We start from the raw sequence: 22,464 nt of genomic DNA, 5'->3' as shown, positions 1-22,464 counted from the left end.
GTGTTCTCGACACAGCAATTATAGGACTTGAACAGCGGAACTTTGTAACTGAACAAGAAATTATGTCTGTTTAATAGAATTAAAGAGAAAGTATTATCACATGAAACGAAGCAAAACTTAAACAACTTACATTGAAAGAAATGTTTAATAAAGTAAACAAATAAATATTAAGCTTTTTCTTTTTGCAAATTTTGATACCCTTTAGATCATAATTGTTCTTTATTTCATAAATTACGGTTTCATATTTTTAATTTTAGAATTTCTGCTTGCCATCTTACGAGATTTAAACTTATGATCTATAATCCGGAAAAATCGATAATCCGAAATCGCCGAAGTCCCGACGAGTCCGGATTAACAACTATTGACTGTACTGTACATCAAAATAAATCAGCAGTAATATAAAAGTGTAATCTTTTCAGACCAGAAAATTGGAATTATTGAATCGCACTGCATAATTCACAGCAACAGTTATCATCAAAAACATGATTTACTATGGAATTATTATGAATAATAACTGGGCATTGAATTTTTATCTAAAATAAATATTGATTAATAAAAATCATATTTTATTAAATATTCATAAAAATATTAACTGCTCACCTAGCAATTTCCCTAATTAAAAATACAAATGTAAATTACATACCTTTCAAATTTTTTGCAATAACTCGATTTCAATTACAATTTTTGACAGGATGAATTTTTAAAATAATTGTTTTAACAAAAAAAAAATATATGATATTATTTATATAGATATTTTGGAACACTTCTAATTTCTTTAAAATCCCTTGATACAATTATACAAAAATCAAATACAGTGGATTGACAAAAATATGGAAACACCTTGTGAAATGCATGTTTGAAAAGAAAGATTGATTTTAATGAAATATGTAGGTGGCGTTGGCGTTTTTGACTATTAACACCACCTATACAACTTCATAAATGTGCTAAACAGTTCAGTTGTTGTCAGAGTACTGTTATGTGAGGTTGTCATTGCATTATGTCAGAGTTAACAGACTTCGAACGTGGGCAAATTGTTGGAGCACATATGGTAGGTGCTTCCGTAAGCAAGGTAGCCAAGGTGTTTAGTGTTTCAAGAGGTACTGTATCAAAGATTTATTCCGCATATTTGAAAAGCGGAAAAACATCATCTGCTAAATCACAGCGTGGACAAAAGTGTGTCCTGAGTGATCGTGACAGACGATCATTAAGGGCAACTGTGACGAAAAATAAGAAGACCACAGCTGCAAAAGTTACTGCTGAAATGAATGTTATGTTACCGAACCCTGTGAGTACCAAAACAATTAGAAGGGAGCTTCATAAACAGGGAATTGCTGGCCGTGCTGCAATTGAGAAGCCACTCATCAGTGATGCTAATGCCCGTAACAGGAAAAGGTGGTGTTTAAGTCATAAAGCCTGGACTATAGAGCAGTGGAAGTGAGTAATATGGTCTGACGAGTCTTCTTTCACATTGTTTCCCACTTCTGGCCGAGTTTACGTCTGGAGAATGCCATCTCAAGCCTATAATACAGACTGCTTGTTGCCAAGAGTGAAACATGGCGGGGGTTCTGTTATGGTTTGGGCAGCCATATCGTGGTTCTCTGCTAGCCCCATGATAACTGTGTCAGGGCACATGACTGCCAAGACTTATGTGAACATTTTGGCTGATTAAGTTCATCCCATGGTACAAACTTTGTTCCCCGATGGTGATGGTGTCTTCCAAGACGACAAAGCCCCTGTTCACACAGCTCACATTGTCCAGGACTGGTTTTCTGAGCACGAGGATGAGTTGTCCCATCTACCCTGGCCACCACAGTCACCAGACCTGAATATTATCGAACCTTTGTGGTCTACATTGGAACGGAAAGTGCGCTCTCGTTATCTACCGCCAACATCGTTATCTTCCATCATCTTGCCACCGTTTTGCAGGAAGAATGGTATAATATTCCCTTGGCAAACATACAGGAACTGTATTTATCCATTCCAAGAAGACTGCAAGCTGTTTTGGATGCCAACGGGTTTCCTACACCATGTTAAGCAAAGAAACATGTTTTTTTAAAGGTGTTTCCATATTTTTGTCCAACCCCTGTAATTAATAATTATAAACTAATTTACAATTATTTAATGGTACAGTTATATGCATTTATGCATGTGTAATACAAATAGATTCATTACTGAAAGAATAAGTCAGACATACATGTTCTCAGATGGGGAACATGTCAAACAAAAACTATATTTTTCTTCCACAATACATATACTTTTCATTTAACTGTTTGGTAATAACATCCAAAAAAAAAGAGGAATTATGAATTTAAATGAAGGATAAACAATTAAAAAATAACTATAAAAAATAAATATAAAAGCATCTAAAATGTTAAATGTACTTCAAAACACATATTTAATAAATGCAGAACATAAGTATTTAAAATCTAACGTGTTCATATTTAATTTAAGCATAAAAGTATCATATGCTGAAAGTAACCTTATTTTTCCACTCAAAAACTCAATTTATTTTTTAATATTGTTTTCTCTAATAGTAAAGAACAAAAATAATCCCAGCTGGAAAACCTATTAACCAACCTTGTTGAGAGAAATGCATTGTCCTGGAGCTGCATGTCCAGGCCTCATTAGGATAACATCACCTTCAACCAATAAAGAACAAGGGAGGTTTAGAAGATGGCCATCACGGTATGTCCACTGTACTGAAATACAGGGTGACTGAGGGGTATGCAGATTCAAATATTGATTTTTATCTCTTAAATGGTACTGGTTTTCTGTATTAAAAAAAAATTGTGATTAATAATTTTAGACACACATTTTTGAAGTTTTTAAATGTGAGTATTTTTAAACACATTTTTAAATGTGAGTTATATAGTTTTTAATTTAAAGATGCAGAGAAATCTCAGCAATGAAAGAGAACTATTGATCAAGGAAAAAGATAACAATAATATCAGTCAAATAACATCTTTTAAAATCACCAGATAATGGTAGCTTTAATATGAATAACAGGTAAAAGTTAACCTCCTTCCCCCTTTTTTGAAAGAGAATACCACAGAATTTTTTATTATATTGTAAGTTTTTTTCTCATCAACTTAAGGACAACAAGAAATGATAATTAAAATTCAGTTTTCCAAAATTGTAACACTCAAATTTAAAAAGATAAATTTAAAATTGTTAAATTCAAAGTTTTATAGCAACTTTTACTCAAAATCCAATATTAAATGTTATTTTATAATATTTTTTAACATTAATATATCGCATGTAAATGCTGCTTAATATCTTATTAAATTTGAATTAAGTTACTAATCATTTAATTTGAATATGATTTGTAGTTTTTCGTTAATTAATATTACTTTTTATATTTAATGACAATTAAAGATTTTAATTAGTTATAAAAGAGTTCTAATAGCTTAATAAAAAAATATAATCGTTTTTAATGTACAGTATTGGCTACGACTGAAAACATGTTAAAGTAATTCATTAATTGCCTTCTGGCCTACAATTTAAAAAGTTTTTTTTTTTTTTTTTAACTCAAACTTTAACTCCTTGTGTACCAAAAATATAGTACGAGGCTTACACAAGTTAAAACACTAACAAAATAAATATACAAATGTATAATAAGACTACAAATTGGGAAAAATTATTTTCAAAAGAATAAGTATAAGAAGTAATAAAATAAACAGAACTCAATAATCTAAACTGAGAATGAAAAATTTAAATAGCTTAAAGCAGGGAAAACTCAAAACTAAGAAAACTGCATTTTAATTTAACTTGAATGTAGATAGTTACTTCAAAAAACATTTCAGACAAATGCTCTAATTATACAGTGATTTGAATTTAGAGGAAAAATTTATTAATTTGTGACTATTTATTCTTAAAGAATTTTATTTAGAATTCAAAAGACTGCCCTCTTAATCCGGCGAAGGGGGACTTCAAACTGAAGCATTAACGAAAATTGCAATTCTCATTCATGTCCTTATATATAATCATTAAAGTATAGAAATTCATTTTATTACACAATGAAATGTACACATATAGTATATTTAACAAATACAGTACATTGATGGTTAATAAATAATCCAGGTTTCATACTTCTCCAAAACCTTTTACAAAGAAAAAAAAAATTTACAAGAATTGTTAATATTAAAGAATGAATAAAACAGTAAATTTTGTATACCTTCAAGTAATTTCACGATTGATTTAACTCGTGATAGCATTTCTGTATGCCTAAGCATATTATCACAGGCCACTATAAAAATGTTTGCAAGCAGGAACAGCACAAGGAAAAATATTTCAGCAGCAATTGATTTTACCCTATAGCTAGGAGAAAAAGAAAACCAATATATTTACTAAAAAGAAATTTTGAAAAAATAGCATATATTTTTCATTTATTGGTAAACTGATACCAGTTAAATTTAGCAATTTAAAAATAAAATTGCACAGGCAATATAGAGTAAGGCCTAATAATAAATTTCTTATAAACAGCAATGTTTTAGCAGTTCTTTTTTAAGAAGTAATATATTAAGTTTTTTTAATAAGTAATATATTAAGTTTTTTAATAAGTAATATACTAATATTTATTAATAAGTAATATATTATAATTAATCTCTCATAATATTGGATTGCCCTGTTGTAATTATTAATTCTCCTTAATGCACTATAAGTAACGACTGAATGAATGAAGACAATCTATAAGTTTCATTCATAATGTTATAACTATTGCTAGCATTCATCCATAGCACTAGTTCATAAACAATCGCCCTCCCCAAACTCCAAGGAAAAACTAATAGCAACCAGCTTATTCTTTAATACTCAAATAATTATTAATTGGGTTGGTATTTGGTTTATTTAGCAATGTTTTCAGAAATAGACATAAAAGAAGGAAATTTTCTGTTCATTCAGAAGGCCATTGCTAGGACATTTGAATACATTAGCCATAATTTGAAACAGAAAGCATGTGACTTCCCATCTATCAAGAGGTTTCTAGTACCAAAGGTGCTTTTAGTATCCAATATTACTTTTTTGTCCAAATCAAAATCTTCAAATGTTATCACCATATACTATTATTTTTACAGAAATAATACGGCAGATAAAAAAAATGGCAACATAAATAAAAAGATGTTGCCACCAACTGTTCTCTTAATGCAATACTTTTAAAGAAATAAAATAACGAACCTAAAAAAATGCATGGCAAAACAAATAAAAGGATGCTACTACCAAATGTTATCATCATATATTATTTAAAAAATAATATAACAAGCCTAAAAAGATTATGACAACACAAATAAAAGATGTTGCCACAAAAATGTATAGCAACATTTAGTACTTCATTGGAAATTCTAAAGACATCCAAGATTTTTTTTTTTTTTTTTTTTAAACTTTCACATGCCAGTTTGTTGCCATTTAGTAAAGCATAAAATATTTATTTGTAATATTTTATATTAAAGCATAAAATATTTTTTTGACCTGCCTGTAGTTGATTAACAAACTAAGCAATTTACAAGCAGTAAACACAGTTCTTACCTCTTCTATTCATTATTCACTAGAGACATGAAATGACACTAGCTGGATTAGCATTATACTTTTTTTCCCTCTCTTTCTGTCAGTCTTAGAGGATTAGGCTCAGAACCTGGTTGTCCACATTTGAAATTTATTTGAGAATGGTATTTCCAACAATGCTGTCAACAAGATCAAGTCTGAACTCTAACTGTGTGCTATTTCCTCCTTCCTTACGGTAGGTGACATACGAGTTCCATATCATAATATCAAAAACATGGAAAAAAATTATTTTCATATTTCCCCCTCCTCTTTTTTTTTTATTTATTTATATATATATATTTCAAATTTTGAAAAACTTTGATCCATACAATCTATTCCATTTCTAGTACTATTATAATCTATTGTGAGTTTGGGTTTTTATTTTGTCTCTGAACGGACTTTTTTTTTTACTTTGTAATTTGTTCTACTTGAGCATTATGAGTTGTGGACTGTAGTGAAACTTTTTTTTTAATCCATCCATTTCATCGCCATAGCTTTTCCTCTCTTAGCTATGATTTCCCCTTTTTTCAGTTTCTTTGCTTCATTTCCTTTGTGAAGTATGCTCCTTCAAAATTGCTCCACATTTTAAATAAATACATTTAATTACATTATATTACAAATACGCGTTACACAGCTCTTCACACTACATTCTCAAAACCCACGAAAACTCTCACTCAAATCGAAACTTTTCTCACACAGTTGTGGAGTGCTACAACCCCCTCTATAGGAGATCTCAACATACTCTCCACGGATGACCGTTCAGGACATCAAACTACCTATTACATGAAATTATTACTTAACATTATGCTTAGTAAACATATAATTTCTAGATTAAATAGTTCTTGCTTATAAATGAGTAATACTAAGCCTAAATTAACATATAAGTATAAACAATGAATTACACAAAATTAATAACATAAATAAGTAAGTAATAGCATAATAACAATAAAACGTCAAGAATTCAAATGAATATCGATGAATATCAAGTTAAAGTTCAAAATTTTCCACGATAGTTAACTGTCTATTGGTAACACACACAGTTTGTGAATGGGTCTCTTGAATTCACCATCAGCAGTTTTTACTTTTACAACACGAACCCTGTAATCATTACCTGGGTAAATTTCGGTGATACGTCCCAGTTTCCATTTTAAGGAAGGTGTGTTATCTAAGTCATTTACTTTAATATTTGTCATTTACTTATATAATTACTAAGTCATTTACTTTAATATTTGCTGAAGCACAATGCCATTTTGTGCGTATTTGCAGTTGAGTCAAATAGTCCTTAGACCATTTCCTCCAGAAGAACTGCGACATTTGCTGAACTAGTTTCCAACGATTGCGAAGTGTTAGTGTCTCGTCGCACACATTTGGTTCCGGAATAGCCTTTAAGGATGTTCCTATTAAAAAATGACCAAGTGTAATCACAAAAAAATCATCTGGTTCACTTGAAATCGCTACTAATGGTCTTGAGTTCAGATATGCCTCGACTTCTGCTAGATAAGTAGCAAATTCTTCAAAAGTTAGAACTTGAGAACCAATTGCTCTTCTTATATGATATTTCGTAGCCTTTACCGCAGCTTTCCATAGTCCACCAAAAAGCGGCGCAGAAGGCGGATTGAAATTCCACTTAATTTCTTCCTCTGTTAAGTATCTAGCTACCCTTTGGTCCGAACGATATGATTTCAGTTGTCTGTTGGCACCTATAAAATTAGTGCCGCAATCACTATACATTTCGTCTGCTCTTCCACATCTAGGAATGAACTGTTTTAGAGCTGCTATGAAGGAATCTGTCATCATGTCTCTAACTTGTTCTAAATGCACTGCCTTAGTATTAAAACATACGAAAACACAAACGTAGATCTTCACTGTCCGAACACCGCACCCTTTACTTGGTTTAACTTGGAAAGGACCCGAAAAATCCACACCACATTTCGAAAAAGCTCTTGCGGGATTCACTCTGGATGCTGGAAGATCGCCCATTGCTTGATATGACAGCTCACGTCTATGTCGACAGCATGTTACACATTTACGAATGATCTTTCGAATAGCTGCTCGTGCATTAATAATCCAGTACCTCTGCTTGATTTCTGAATGGAGCATTTGTGCTCCTCCGTGAAGATATTTATAGTGATAATATCGTATTATCAGTTCTGTAATATAGTGTGATTTAGGCAGAATGACTGGATATTTTACATTCTGTTAGATGCTAGCATTTCTTAGTCGTCCTCCCACTCTTAGTATACCCTCATTGTCTAAGAATGGATTCAACATATTGAGTTTACTGAGAGGACTCACCAGTTTTCTCCTTTTCAAATGATCGATTTCTTCACTAAATTCTTGCATTTGCACAGACTTGATTACCCAAGAATGTGCTACGGCTAGCTCTCCAGTCTGGAGAAAATTTTATTTTGTCCTTGTTATTGATGATCGTTTCACATTGGCAATAAATCTGAGACACCAAGCTATAACTTGCAAAAGTTTTGTCCAAGAAGACTATTTATGAAGCAGTTCATCAATCACAAAATTCTTAATCACAGTAGTATGCACAACACATCCCTTTCTCTCAGTTTCTACTACTTCCAGTGGGATATCCTTCAGTGGATGCTTAGGGAAAAAATTATCTTTTCTTTTTAGCCAATATGGACCACACCACCAACGATCACCTTCCAACAAACATTGAACTGGCACACCCCTATTAACTAAATCAGCAGGATTTTCCCTTCCACTGCAATGATTCCAAGACCTGGGATCTGATTTTTCCTGCACTTCAACCACTCTATTACCGACAAACTGTTTCCATTGTTTCGCAGAACCCTTTATCCAAAACAAGACAATTAAGAAATCAGTCCAATACACAAATTTATCAATAAGATCCTTAAAAACCTCTCCCAGATACTTTTCTATTCTAGCTCCTATGACTGCTGCCATTAGTTCCAATCGTGGCAACGTCAATTTCTTCAAAGGAGCTACTCTGCTTTTCGACATGACAAACGACACGAAAATGTCACCCTTATCGTTTAAGTAATGACAATACGCTACAGCACCATAAGCTATAGGAGACGCATCACAAAATAAGTGTATTTCCATTTTTGAATTTAAGTTATCACAACACACAAATAAATTTCTCCAAACTGAAATATCCTTCAGATATTTAACCTCAGACCACCAGCTAATCCACTTGATTTTAAGGTCATCTGGCAATTTCTCATCCCAACCAATACCACGTTCCCCAATTTCCTGTAGCAAACACTTAATCCTAACTATAAATGGAGCTGCAAAACCAATTGGATCAAAAATCATTGCTGCAATATGCAAGACATAACGCTTTGTGCTCTTCAAACTCTTTAAATTATCCATTAATCTTGCTATATCTATAGAAAATTTATCATTTACTGGGTTCCAGTTCAAGCCTAAAACCTTCAACTGACAATCAAGTATCATCAATAAGTCCATTCTGCATCCACAATGACCTCAGTTTCTCAGAATTAGTTTTTAATTTTCGCAAAATCATACTTGCATCCTTTATAATCGACACAGCTTCAGAAGACAGCTTAAATGCCTCTTCAACATTATTTCCTCCAAAATACAAATCATCTACATGCAGTGAAGAGTTCACCATTTCAACACATTCAGGTTTATTATTCCTGTACTGCTTTAACTGCTTTTTTATTGTTGCACTTAAAATAAATGGCGATGACTTACAACCAAACAGCAAGCATGTCATACGCATTATTTTGTAGTCTTCATTTGTATTTTCTGATAACCACAAGAATTTTAAAAATTTCCTATCCTCTTCTGAAATTCCAATCATCAAAAATGCTTTCTCTATATCAGCACAAAATGCAATTTTGAATTTCCTAAAATTTAAAATATCATCCAGTACATTGGGATTCAAATTCGGCCCAGTCTCTAAATAATCATTCAAAGAGAGATTTAGTTTCACTTTCGAACTGCAATTGAAAACCACGCGAACTTTAGTAGTATCCTTATCGGTTCTCACAACTGCTCTATGTGGCAGAAATACTCTTTCGCATCCCTAGAACATTCTTCAATTATTTCTTTACTCTGTTGATCTTTAATTATATCCTTGTATTCATTCGCCAACCATTCATAATTTTCGAAATTGTTTTTTAAGTCCTCAAGTCTTTTTTTAGCAAGACAAAAGTTATTTTTTAAATCTGTTGGCTTTATTCCACATAACAAACAAGTTTTGTATCTTCCATGTACACACCTCAAATTATCTTCAAACTGTTTTATCAAATTCTCATCTGCAATTGATAACTTATTAGAATCTGTAATTCCTAATGATTCTAAATTCCATAGCATCTGCATATCAGTGCCAATGCAAAAATTTGTTGATACTATGTTTTCCCAAATTTTATTCTCAGAATTATTTTGTATGCCCTGGAGTGTAAGGCCAAAAATAGTTTGTATGCAGTTTAGCGTTTTGGTTATTTTTTTCTACTTTCGACTCTTTAATGACGTCCCAAAAATAATCTGCTCCTATTAAAATGTGAATACTTTCATCTGAATCCATGCATCCTCAGCTAAATTTAAACCCTTTTGCTTAAAAATATTTGGAATATTTATTTTGGGAAATGCAATGGGTGCGGCAGTAATCATTTCAGTAACTAATGCTTCTATCTCAATATATTTCTTAGGATCGTTCCTATTTCTCAATGTTAATTTTACTACACTGTAAGTTTTATTTATGACTTTCATGGACCCAAAAGCATAAACTGACAATCTTTCCTTTCGAATGGTTTTAAGGCTAAGGGCATCTGCCAAAGATTTTGTTATCCAAGATCTTTCACTCCCATTATCCATTAACACCCAACATAGTTTAAAGTTTCCTTTCGAACAAGCCAAGACAGTACAAGTTTGCAGTAAAGCACTGCCATTTGACCCTCGTTGAGAGGAGCTGCACTGAGTCACCGCGTTTTAATTCTCTTTTTCCCTTTCGACTTCAGCTGATTTATTACTTTTTTCGCATAGCAAGGAGTGGTGAGCTAAGCTGTTGCAGGTCTTGCATAGGTCAAGTTTATTTTTACAAAATCGTGCTAAATGGAATTTTGAGAAACAGCGATAACATGGGTTATCTCTTTTTAATCTACTTTTCCTTTCCGCGACACTTTCAAATTCAAAATGTTCTTTGCTATTACAAAATATGCAATTTCTTTTAACATTTGTAGTATAACTAGCAGTTGATATATTCCTATTAAGCTTTTTATTTTTTAATTTTCCTAGAATTACTTTTATATTCATTACCCAAATTATGATAATTTTCAGTTTTGCTACTAAATAAATATTTCCTTTCCCTAGACCGTATCTCTTTGTCTAGAAAGGTAAATAGATCCTTAAAATTCCAATCACTATCTGGATACATTCTGTTGAATTCTAAAACAAGTTCCTTTGAAATTCCTTCTAAAAACATGGAAATCAATAAAGTGCTGAAAGATTTCGTTTCAATGCCTAACGACTCTAAACTTCTAATTTGAGTATCAGCTTTGTCAAACAACCTTCTCAATCCAGCTAAACCCTTTATACTTCTAATAATAGGAATTTTAAGTAACTCATTCAAATGTGTCTGTATAAGAGTATTCTTATTACCAAATCTACCTTTTAATGTATCCAAAGCAGCATCATAATTTCCTTCTGTTAACACGAAACCACTTATACAATTAGATGCCGTACCCCCTAAATATGACCTTAAATAATTAAATTTATCTATCTTTGTAAGATTACTGTTATTATGAATATCACTTTCAAACTGGTTATAAAATTCTAACCAAGAAGCAGGATCACCATAATATTTACTGATTATCAATTTAGGAAGTTTAACTGTTTTGGTTTCTCAAAAGGTTTGGTTTTCTAGTGTACCTTGAGCAGTTGCGGGAATAGAAAACGATACGTTACTAATATTCATTTCATCTTTCATTAATCTATCAATTACATTAGTTATCTTTTGTTTCCAGAGAATAATTTTTTCTGAATATTCCTCTGACACAGTAATTTCCTCTTCTATATCATCACAATTACAAAGATTTTTCACTTTATCGTTTAATCGTTTTAAATTAGTTTCCTTATCTATTATTTGGGCTCGAAATTCCTTTAAAGTATCTACCTTATTCGTAACATCTATCTTGGTAGAACCTTCCTTAATAAAAGCCTCAACTTTGTTAATTAACTTAGTTAACGTAAACCTAACTGCGCTACGCTCCTTTCTCAACTTGGGTAATTCCGACATTTTACAACAATTCAAATTTCAAACAAAACATCAAAACAAATCCTACCTTCACTTCCTGCAAAATTCCACAAATTCCCAAACAAAGCTTGCAACTAAACCACTAGAATCCACAGCTTCCAAGACCGACTCTATCCTCACTGGTGGCTCCACAAAAATGTGAAGTATGCTCCTTCAAAATTGCTCCACATTTTAAATAAATATGTTTAATTACATTATATTACATAGTACAGTTACATAGCAAATGCACGTTACACAGCCCTTAACACTACATTCTCAAAACCTACGCCATCTCTCACTCAAATCGAAACTTTTCTCACACAGTTGAGGGGTGCTACAACACACTCTATGGGAGATCTCAACATCCTTAGTTACTCCTTTTCTCAAGTTTAATGTGCCATATGTGCCCTTTCGACATGAAATAAGTTTGTTTGCTAATTCTGGTTAGGAAAAATAATTTTCTGTAGTAAGAAAATTATTTATGAAGCAATGGGTCCATGATAGTCAGGACAACTTGTGACAAAATGCAAAACTCTGAATCCTCAGGTTTCAGAACTGTACTTTTTCCTTTGTAAATTGTAATTGACCAGACATAACCAGATATCGATTCATGCGGTATAAAACATTCCAAATCTAGCACTTTTTATGGGAATAAATTGCTTCCATCTTAGTTGTTCCTTGAATAGCATAAGGTTCTCATCTATTGTAACACCTCTCATTGACGTCACCGTCTCTCTAGATTTCTGATTTAGATTTTCGATAACTGGCTATACTTTTATCAATTTGGGGTATTTGTGATTTTGTGGATCAAATGCTGATAACCAATAACAAAAATTTCCCAATATCAAAAGAAAAATGTAAGTAGTGTAAGTAGCAGTGCAAAAGAAGGAATTGAAAATGAGACATTATTTTAGGGAAAAAAGGTGTATATGTGGAATATCTCTTGCTCCAGTATTGATCAATTCCAGGTTTCTTTACAATTCCTTGAAGTATATTTATATATAGATCTCTTTCACATTTGTTTCTTCCCAAAATGTACTTCTTACAAAATGTCTCGTAACAGTCAATTCAATGTACCATTTAGCATACTTACTTGTCTCTTCAACAATTTTATCCATAAGAAACACATGAATGAATATTTCAAAAAATTGTAAATTATCTGAAACATCTTCAGCTTGCACATGTATAAATGAAACACCCATAACATTAAACGAAGGACATGAAACTGGAGGATTTTCCACATCAATATCAGTAAAATTTCTAATAGACTCAAATCTTCATCAGAGCTGAGCTTGCTACACGAATTATTTGAAGAAGAATCCAGGCAACTGAAAGACATATCTGAATCTGTATCAGAATTCAGTTCATCCTCTAGCAATAAATTATTTTCATCATATTCTTCCATAATTCACTGAGAAATTATCAAGCATGACGGTTTTGATTCAAAAGTATTCTATACAACAGAGCAAAAGTTTCACAAGGTGGGAAAAATTCCAGTTCAACAGAGAAAAAAATGAACAAAACTTTTGCAATAACATGGACAAGTTATGCTTTCTATTAAAAAATATTTAAACTAAATATTTTAGTCATGTAAGTATTAAAAATATGGACGAATCAAAAAACATAAGATTCCCATACATTGTATGAACAAACCAGTCGCGGCCTACTTTGAATAGCCCACACACCGTATGGACAAATCAGTTAAGGGGTTAAATTATAGAATTGATGACACTTCAAATTTACTTAAATGTGATGTGTAAATTATCTTCATCTTCCTATTTTGCATTCAACTTAAAAATTTATCCTTAGGAACAAAAGTAGTGTTTAAAGAGGTCCTTGATGTGCATTTTGCCTTTATCAAAAGTAACCTCTAAATGATGGCTTTTCTTAATCCATCATTAATAGGGGTTAATGATTTCATAAGAAATTTAATGCTTTGAATATTTAATAGAGAAAAAATCTCTATATAATAAGATATTGCATTCAATGTTGACATAAAAATATAACTTAATTATTTTTTTCTTACCAGATCCAAATTTTGAAGGGAGGGGGGAAAAAACAAATCCTTTTTAAACTCCTCATGTTTGCAATACAAAGCCTATTTTAAAAATAATTTGATCTGAAACATTCAGTTAAAATAGTAAAAAATAGGTGTTTAGACACTCAATATTAAGGAACTGCGAGATGAAGCAACCTTTTGTTAAAGAGAACTAGGTTTCATTCTTTGAAATATAACTCTTTACAGTTACATAAGATATTTGGTACTTCTTGTTACCTGCACAACCACTAAAAATTCAAAAACTTGTTAGCAATTAAGTTTTCGTCAAATTAATGCACTAAGAATTTTTTACAAAATCAATTAATCAATCAAATTTAAAAAGTAAGAAACGTTGGTAATAAAAGACATACTTTTTCTAAGAAATCCAACTTTTTTGGTGCTATTGACCTCCCTATGTACACAGTGATTCATTTAAGAAAAGTCAGAGAATGGGGCAAACTTAGCATTTGCAAGACTTGAACATTGCTTACTGGCCAAAACAGATGTGTGCTATATACAAAATCTAGGTTGCCATATAATTGTTTTGATAACATATACTGTTTTGCCTCTTGAATACTTTGTCATGACTTTTTGGTGAGGGTGTGGATGAACAGAAACTATCAGTTATTTTAAGAAGAGAGATAATAATGGCTTTTAGTTTCTGGTATTGTTGATTATTTTTTTAAAACCCATTTTTTGAAAATGTTTTGAAATAGAACGGTTGGTTACAAAGAAAAATATTAATAGAATAAAACTCAATGTAATATAGTAAGGGGAGTTCCCCCCTTGAACAGTAATAAGGAAAACAGACTAAATTAAATAATTAAGATATTTTGGAACTTTTATTAAAGTATAAGCAGAATAACATATTATCCAGCTGATAGCATAAAAAGTTTTGACAATATACAATATTCTGGCTCAAATTGTTGGAATTTACACACAAATAAAGGCTGTGAGAATTATTAATATGCCAGCATATTTCTAACTCTAATTTACACTGTAAATTAATCCCTTATAATTATTTTGATATCTACTATTGTTTACTATCACTAGAACACAGATATTTTAATTTGAAAAAAAGACAGGATATTAATGCAGTATTTACGTTCAAGACATTTATGCTCATGTAGAGTGTTTTTCAGTTATAGTAGACTGAAGGGTACCCCTTGTATTATCGCAAAGTTGTTGTTTGATTTATCGCCAAGTTGTTGTTTCGTTCATCGCCAAGCTGTTGTTTCGTTTATCACCAAGTTGTTTCATTTATGGTAAGAGTAGTTGAATGTTATAGAAATCCTATTATGATGTAATCAGTTGCATGATTGTGGTAAATTTTGAATTATAGGATGTTTTGTAAGGACTTTTGGTGTGTGTTGGAAGTATATTGCTTGTTTTGTTGTTTAGATGGTAGAATGGCTGAATGTAGTAAGATTAATTTAAAGTTTCTGTTTGATTTGGAACAAAAGGGAAAAAGAGCATTAATTGACTAATGTGTAAATGAAGGTTTACTTAGTAGCCATTTTCCGGACAGTCCGGAACTACGGAGGATATTTTTTACTTTTATGTTTGTGAACTTATGTGGTGATGCAGATATACAGATTCGAGTTCAGATAATTTTAGGAAGTTTTTGGATGCTGTTAAGGAATTTTGTGTGCCACAGAGTGAAGACTAAGAAATTTTTAATAAGTGGATATTTGCTTTGTGTAATGCTTAGATACATAAGAGGTTTTCCTTTTTATGTTATTTTATTGTTTGGTTTAAAATGTAGTTTATTGAGATTATGTATTTTTTTGTTTCCCTCTACTGTAGAATTGGATGCTCCTTTGACTTTTTAAGTGAAAATATATCGAAGTGCACATGGACAAAGTCAAGGAAGTGTACAATGCCAAGTTTGTGCAATTCTCTGATTTTCACTAGGTGGATGTGTACATGGATAAAGTCAAGGGAGTGCACAATGCCTAGTTTGTGCAATTCTGTAATATTTAAGAGAAAATTGGTCAGTGTGTATTTGGGCTACGAGTTTGTGCAATTCTTTGACTTGTTAAACTGTCTTTATGTAGCGGCGTCGCTACACAAAATCAAAATAACAAGTCAAAGAATTGCACTAACTTGGTATTCATGTACCTCCACAAAATCGCCAATTTCTGCCAAGGGATTACCCGTAAATATACTTTTACCTGTTTTTCTTCTTTCAAAGTTCATCACAGAATTACTAAACAATATCACTTGAATTCTATTGCAAAAAAAAATGATATAATAAAAGAAAAAAGAGAAAAGAAAAAATTACAGAAAAAGGGTACTCTTCTGTTATCAAGATTGGATTCAGAAATGTGCGTATGCAAGTATATATGTGTTTGTATATGGAAGTATATATATAGGCATATATGTATGTGTATGCATACCAGGGCTGTGGAGTCAAAGTCATGGAGTCGGAGAGTTTTTGGGGTGAAAGGAATCGGAGCTGGAGTCACTAAAATCAGGTCAACTCCGACTCCAGTTTTCGTTGGACAGTTTGAATTTGAAATGAAATTAAAATGAATTGAAAAAATTAATGAGAAGCTGAGTTATTATTTTTATTTATGAACTGTACACATTAATAAATAGTTATTTTCTATTTTATTGACCTATTAATAAATAAATATGAGGATGGATGTGATATTTGTTATTTGATACCCTTAATGATTTAACTGATTCATTTAGTTACGTCATTTAGTTACAAATCTCACTGGTAAATTTAGGTAAGCATAAGCAGCAATAGCAGTAAGAACTTCTAAAATTGATGCCATTCTTAGGAAAAGGAGCAATTATTGATCAAGCAATGAGATAAGGAAATACATATTTGATGATAAAGAGATTTTTAGAATTAAGAACTTTTTTAGGAGATGTAGATAACCCTAATGTTTCACTAACAGAAAGGCTGTGGAATGATCTTGCAGAATTGAAACTCTTCTTTCTACATCATATATAGCCACAAAAAAGTTTCAATCTGAAGAATTGACAGGAGACGAGAATGGAATGTTTGTTCTTTCTGAAATGGAGAGTTTATTGCAGAAGGAATCATTTCTTCAATAAAGAAAAGAGAAACTAGTTTGCTAGACAATGAGATCTTGCTGGGTTCAATATACGTAGATCCGAAACACCAAATTTTCTTATTATCCTCAGAACAATTGGAGAATTCGAATCAGGGCAGTCAAACTGCAGATATTGCAATTCAATCTCTATCATAATCTTCCAGTGATGAATTAGGTTTTGAGAAATATTTTTGGATAATGTTGAAAAGGCTAAGGCAAAGCGAATGAAAATAAAGAACCAAGAGCCTTTAGATATAAAAATGAAAAAATACAAACAAGATTTTTACACAGCCTTTGAAGAAATAGAGAAATATGATTGCGCTTGCAAGACACCTCTCTTATAAAAATCTATCCTGAAAAGTTAAAAGAAGTAGCTCTAACAGTAACAGCTCTTCTTTCTACTCAAGTTAGTGTGGAAAGACTCTTCTTAGCTCTGAAGTTTATCAAATCGGATCTATGGCCCTCCAACAAAGAAGATCTTGCTGAAGCTATACTGTTTCTTGGAAATAACTAATGCCAGTTTTTCCATTTTATAATAAATGCTAATTAATATAAATAATTTGCTATGCGATCAATTTTTTTCCGTAGCATCTATTACTTCTTTCATATTAAAAAAATAAGCTGTAACCCTCATGTATATGTTTACATATATATAATTTATTTACTAAAGAAATATTGATTATATTTTATATATATATATATATATATATATGAAGGCTAGGTGGCACAATGGCTAGCACATCGGGCAGCAGTACCACAGGTCCGGTTCGAACCCTGGGCTGGGCAAGGTCGACTCAGCCTTTCATCCCTTGATTTCCATCCCTTGGGTCGATAAAATGAGTACCAAGTTTGCTTGAGGACTAAACACTGGGGGTCCTGCGACAAGCTGACCACTTGTTCAGAGCATATGCTTATGCAACCCGGGGCCCACACGGTCAAGAAAGCAGATTTCGAGGCACTGCAGGCCTTGGCCCATTAAGGGCTGTTTGCGCCACTAAGTTTATATATATATACTATGTATATGAGGGCGTCGGACTCTTTAAAATTCCAGGAATCTGACATTTTCCCTAACGAATCCACAGCCCTGATGCATACACAGACACATACTATATACATATATGCATACACATGTGCATACATATATACATTTCTGAATCCAGTCACAATAACAGAAGAAAAAATGTCATGCTATAATATCTTAAATTAATTCTTCCTCTATCATTCATGCTAATATTTAATCTTTGAAAGGTAACAAAAATTTATGATACATACTCTTGATCCACATACACTTGGTAAACTATCAGTAAGAAAATTTCAACAAGCATTATAACAGCACTTGTCCAAGCAAACGTAGAATGATGACTTTTATGATGGAATGCATCTTTTATCCACAGAGGAATGCCAGTAGATGTATTTGTATACTGAAAGAAGAAAAAAAGAACCAAAATCTGAAATGAACAATTACCACACATAGGGAAAGAGGCAAAGTAATGATAAAAACAATAAAATAAATTATTTTTCATAACCCATATATGAAAATTGGTACTATTCGGTTCCGAGGGCCATAAAAAATCGCCAAACTATTGTTGATGCCAATGCTGCCAAAAATAATTGCGGCAACCCTAATAATTGCGACAAGAAAGGAAGTATGATAGTAAATAACTAGATGAAAGGTTAATTTCATATAATACTTTTTTATTATTATAATTTATATGAAAAAGGCTAAACATGACTGAATGGAAGCATAAGAGTAAATAACTATTTCAGATCATTATTATAATTTATATAAAAATTGCTAAACATAACTGAATGGATGCCTGCATCGCTATTTCGCTACCGAGTTATCGCTAAAGCATAATTTCATCTCGTTGGTTGTTCAAACACAATTTTCTATAATGAATGATGCCTTTTCTTTGAAAACATTTTCGGTAAAGTGCAGAATCGTCCACTTATTTGTTTGCCGCTTTTTACAAGGGTAAAAACAATTGAATTTTTGTCAATTTTTCTTTTACTTTTTAAGTGACAATAGGTCGATGTGTACATAGATTAAGTCAAGGGTGCACGCAGTGCCATTTTTGTGCAATTCTAGGATTTTTTTTATTAAGTGAAACTAAGTCGATGTGCACATGGATACCGAGTATGCGCAATTCTTAAAAACGCGTCAAGCAGTGGGTGATTCTGCACTTTACCCAAAATTCTATTGCCGACTTTTCATCATGGGCAATTCCCAAATTGTATTAAATCCATAGGATATCAAAGAAGGATTTAAAAAATAAACTAGTATGTCAATGGTGTCTTTAGAAATATAGAACTATATAAACTTACGCAATCTGAAATCAATACGTACGCTAGATTTGGTGCACTTTTAAATGGGCGCATTTGCTAGATTTGGTGCGCTGTTAAATGGGCGCACTTGCTAGATTTGGTGCACTGTTAAATGGGCACATTTGCTAGATTTGGCGCTTTTGCGCATACATTTTCGCTGCATTTTTTTTAACAGCCCTCAAAACCGAATAGTACCTGAAAATTTTACAACAGATCTGGGAAAGATTCAAAACAAATGCTTAAAATAAAATTATTGACGATGATCTCAATACAATTTTAAAACAATTTGATCTTTACAGCAAGCCCTAAAACACGTAAATGAAACTGTTGAAGAATAACAATGAAATCTAAAGCATATTCTATGAAAAAATAAATAAACAAACACTAAAAGTAAAACATATTACTCTAAGATTCAATTATTTTCTAATTCAGAAAATTTTATGTGCATAAACAGAAAGCTTGAATTTTTATGAAAAAAAATTAATAAAAAAAATTATTTTACAATATACGTAATTTTTAAAGTTTAGAACACTCTCTACTCTTGTATTAGCTTTCCCACATTGATTTCATATATTTTAAATACAACTTTCAATAGCCTTATACACAAGAATATAATCTGTTATATTAATAGCTTTCTGAAGATTTGTTTTGAATAAAAGCTTTTATTTCTATGTCACAAATTTTCAGATGGCATACAGTATGGATGGTTAACCTTTCCGAGTTTCTGGACCTCATGGCCCAATAAAGATTATGAAGAGCAACAACTGCTGACAAAAATTTTCAGATTTTGAATTATTACATCACTTCATTTTCAGAACCTGCACAGTGATTCAGGTAATATATATTGTAATTACAACAGCAATTTTGCTACAGGAAAAAGGTAGTTCACAAGATGGTTATATGATAATTACTAAAATTTCAAAAAGTTTTCCAGATTGAGGATTTGCATTAACATTTCAAGGGGCACATATATATGTATGTATATATATATATATATATGTGTGTGTGTGTGTGTGTGTGTGTAAAATATAAAATATCTAGCTTTTAAATAATAAATTATTAAGAGCCCTTTAACTTCTGTTTTCATTCTAAAAATAACAGAGCAATAATTTTCTAACTAAACATCCTTCAGTTCTGATGCACACTTATCCATGAAATCTGAACCCAACATCTGGACATTAATCTGTCATGTGATCTGAAATGGACTGATGCTGGATTCCCATTTCTTTGCTTCTGCTTGGGTTTATCAATCTGCTCCACTGCCTTGTAACTAGCCACATAAGACTTTATTTTTCCAATTGCGTCCATTGTTTAAGAAGATGTAAGCAGTACAAAATTGGAAGGGGGTATAGCACATCCACAGTGATGATGTGCATTATCATGGAATAAAATTATATGTGTTCTTCTAGTGTCATCTTTCTAACTATGCAGTCAGTTCTGTTCAAGTTATAATGCAGAGAACCATCGTCAATCCATTGCAACTTTCTATCACCAAGTCATCTTATTAGAATAATGGCAGAGTCTTATTACATATATAGATATATACACTAAAAACATTTAACTAATATGTAACAATATGAAATTAATATATATTTTAAAATTGAAATTTATGTAAAAATTGACTAATTCTGAAAACATATTCAACAATGTTATTTTAGATTAAGATTGCCATTTAAGTGGATGGTATTTTAATGCATATTATACACAGATTTCCTTAAACGTTTAAAAATAAACATTTTTAAACAAGGATCATTTGGCATGAAAATTATATTATGGCATTGACAGATAATGGAAGGTGATTTGATTTTAAACTTTAAAAAAGCACTTTTGCTGATATTCCAGATGTCCAGCAAAACCTATGTAATTCAAAGTTCAATCTTTTAAGTTTGAATTTTGAAAGAGGATTACTTAGCAGTGTACTTTTGTAGAAATTCTCATAAAAAACAGCATGAAAACTTTTGATATATAATATAATATTAGAAATAAATAAATAAATAAAAAGCAAAAAAATTAATTCTTTATTCAGAAGATTGATTTTATCTGCAGCACTTTGTGCTTTAGGACTGGAAGAAACAAAATAGTATATGTATTATGGGAGTCAAATACACATGTTGCTAGTACCCTAAGATATAGACTTGAAGTATTAATGAGTATATTTTAAATCCTTGAATTTTTAGTATTGAATCTAAAAATATTACTTAATTTTAAATTAAATATCAATAACTCCAAAATAATTAGATTAAATACTAATAATTCTCTGTACGACTCAATGTCCGCCCTCATAAACATTAATCCGAATAAATTATATGCACCTGATCTTTTTCTAACTCTTCTTTTATTGCAGATTTTAATTTGTTTATTGCATCTTGACTAGACAAGCCCACAGAATCAGTTTGAATATTATCCCTTGACGACATATCTTAAGTTTTAAAAAGAATAATCTTATTGCTTTAATAATTATTGTCATATATAAAGTATTCCAAAATTGTGCGAATTAAATGCAAAAAAAAATTGCGGTAAAGCCACTTCATTTGGAGCGGTAGAGTAATAACTTGATAACCAAGGAGGTTAGGATACATGGAGATGGCGTCTCTGCTGTCGCAATACGAGGAGAGTGAAGCCGGGAGAAGCAAATAAGCCACGCCTCGTGAGGGCAAGAAAACGCTTCCCTTACTATGTGAAGTGAGGTTAAACGTCAGCTTGTTTGAAGTTTTGAGTGTGTTTTCTGATTTCTTATGTGAAGACGTGAGAGGGTTATAAGGTACTGAATGGTTACATTGAAATAATGTCTACATTTCGGATTTCATTTCCATATAAAAGAATGTTTTTTTAACATGCATAAATAAGTAGAATAATTGAAATGTGCGTTTGAAAAGCCGTCAGAAAAGAGTTTGAGTATTTTCTCGGTGTGACGTGCGCGAAGAAACATCTATAATTCTCAGATTTTTCTTCAATTAATGGTTTGAGTATTATACTCGTAATTAACTGAGTTGTAAAAGCAAAACGGTAAGTAAACAAGGGAAGGGGGAGTGGTCAGCTCATCGTGGAAAAGAAAACGCGTTATTTTAAAGGTGTGATCATATTACATTACAAGTCATATTTTATGTATTTAATTTTATTTTCTGTTCAAGTAAATATTTAATAACAGGATTTAATTTGGGGTGAAATTTGTGGGAGTTTTAAAAATAACAATGCAGAATTTAAATATTATTTTTTATCATTGTTCATGCAATTTAATATTTTTCAAAACGTAA

The 22,464-nt window shown here is 31.6% G+C and overlaps 1 protein-coding gene across 5 annotated transcripts in view; it reads right to left on the bottom strand.

Moving 5' to 3' along the window:
* l(2)k05819 (transmembrane protein 94-like protein l(2)k05819) overlaps positions 1–21,793 on the bottom strand; it is a 127,413-nt gene extending 105,620 nt beyond the window's left edge. For all 5 annotated transcript variants that reach the window (XM_085817612.1, XM_085817613.1, XM_085817616.1 and 2 more), the window contains exons 1-4: positions 21,523–21,793; positions 18,158–18,306; positions 4,175–4,317; positions 2,578–2,771 (exon numbers count right to left, since the gene is read on the bottom strand). In XM_085817612.1, the coding sequence (XP_085673738.1) occupies positions 2,578–2,771; positions 4,175–4,317; positions 18,158–18,306; positions 21,523–21,627 (591 nt within the window). In that variant the 5' untranslated portion in view covers positions 21,628–21,793. The remainder of the gene's footprint in view (positions 1–2,577; positions 2,772–4,174; positions 4,318–18,157; positions 18,307–21,522) is intronic.
* Positions 21,794–22,464: the final 671 nt, after the last annotated feature.

The sequence above is a fragment of the Stegodyphus dumicola genome, chromosome 5 (genome assembly GCF_044657685.1).
Source record: "Stegodyphus dumicola isolate Sdum_Otavi_A_Nest chromosome 5, ASM4465768v1".
NCBI lineage: Eukaryota > Metazoa > Arthropoda > Arachnida > Araneae > Eresidae > Stegodyphus > Stegodyphus dumicola.
This window is presented reverse-complemented; position numbering and strand designations above follow the sequence as displayed.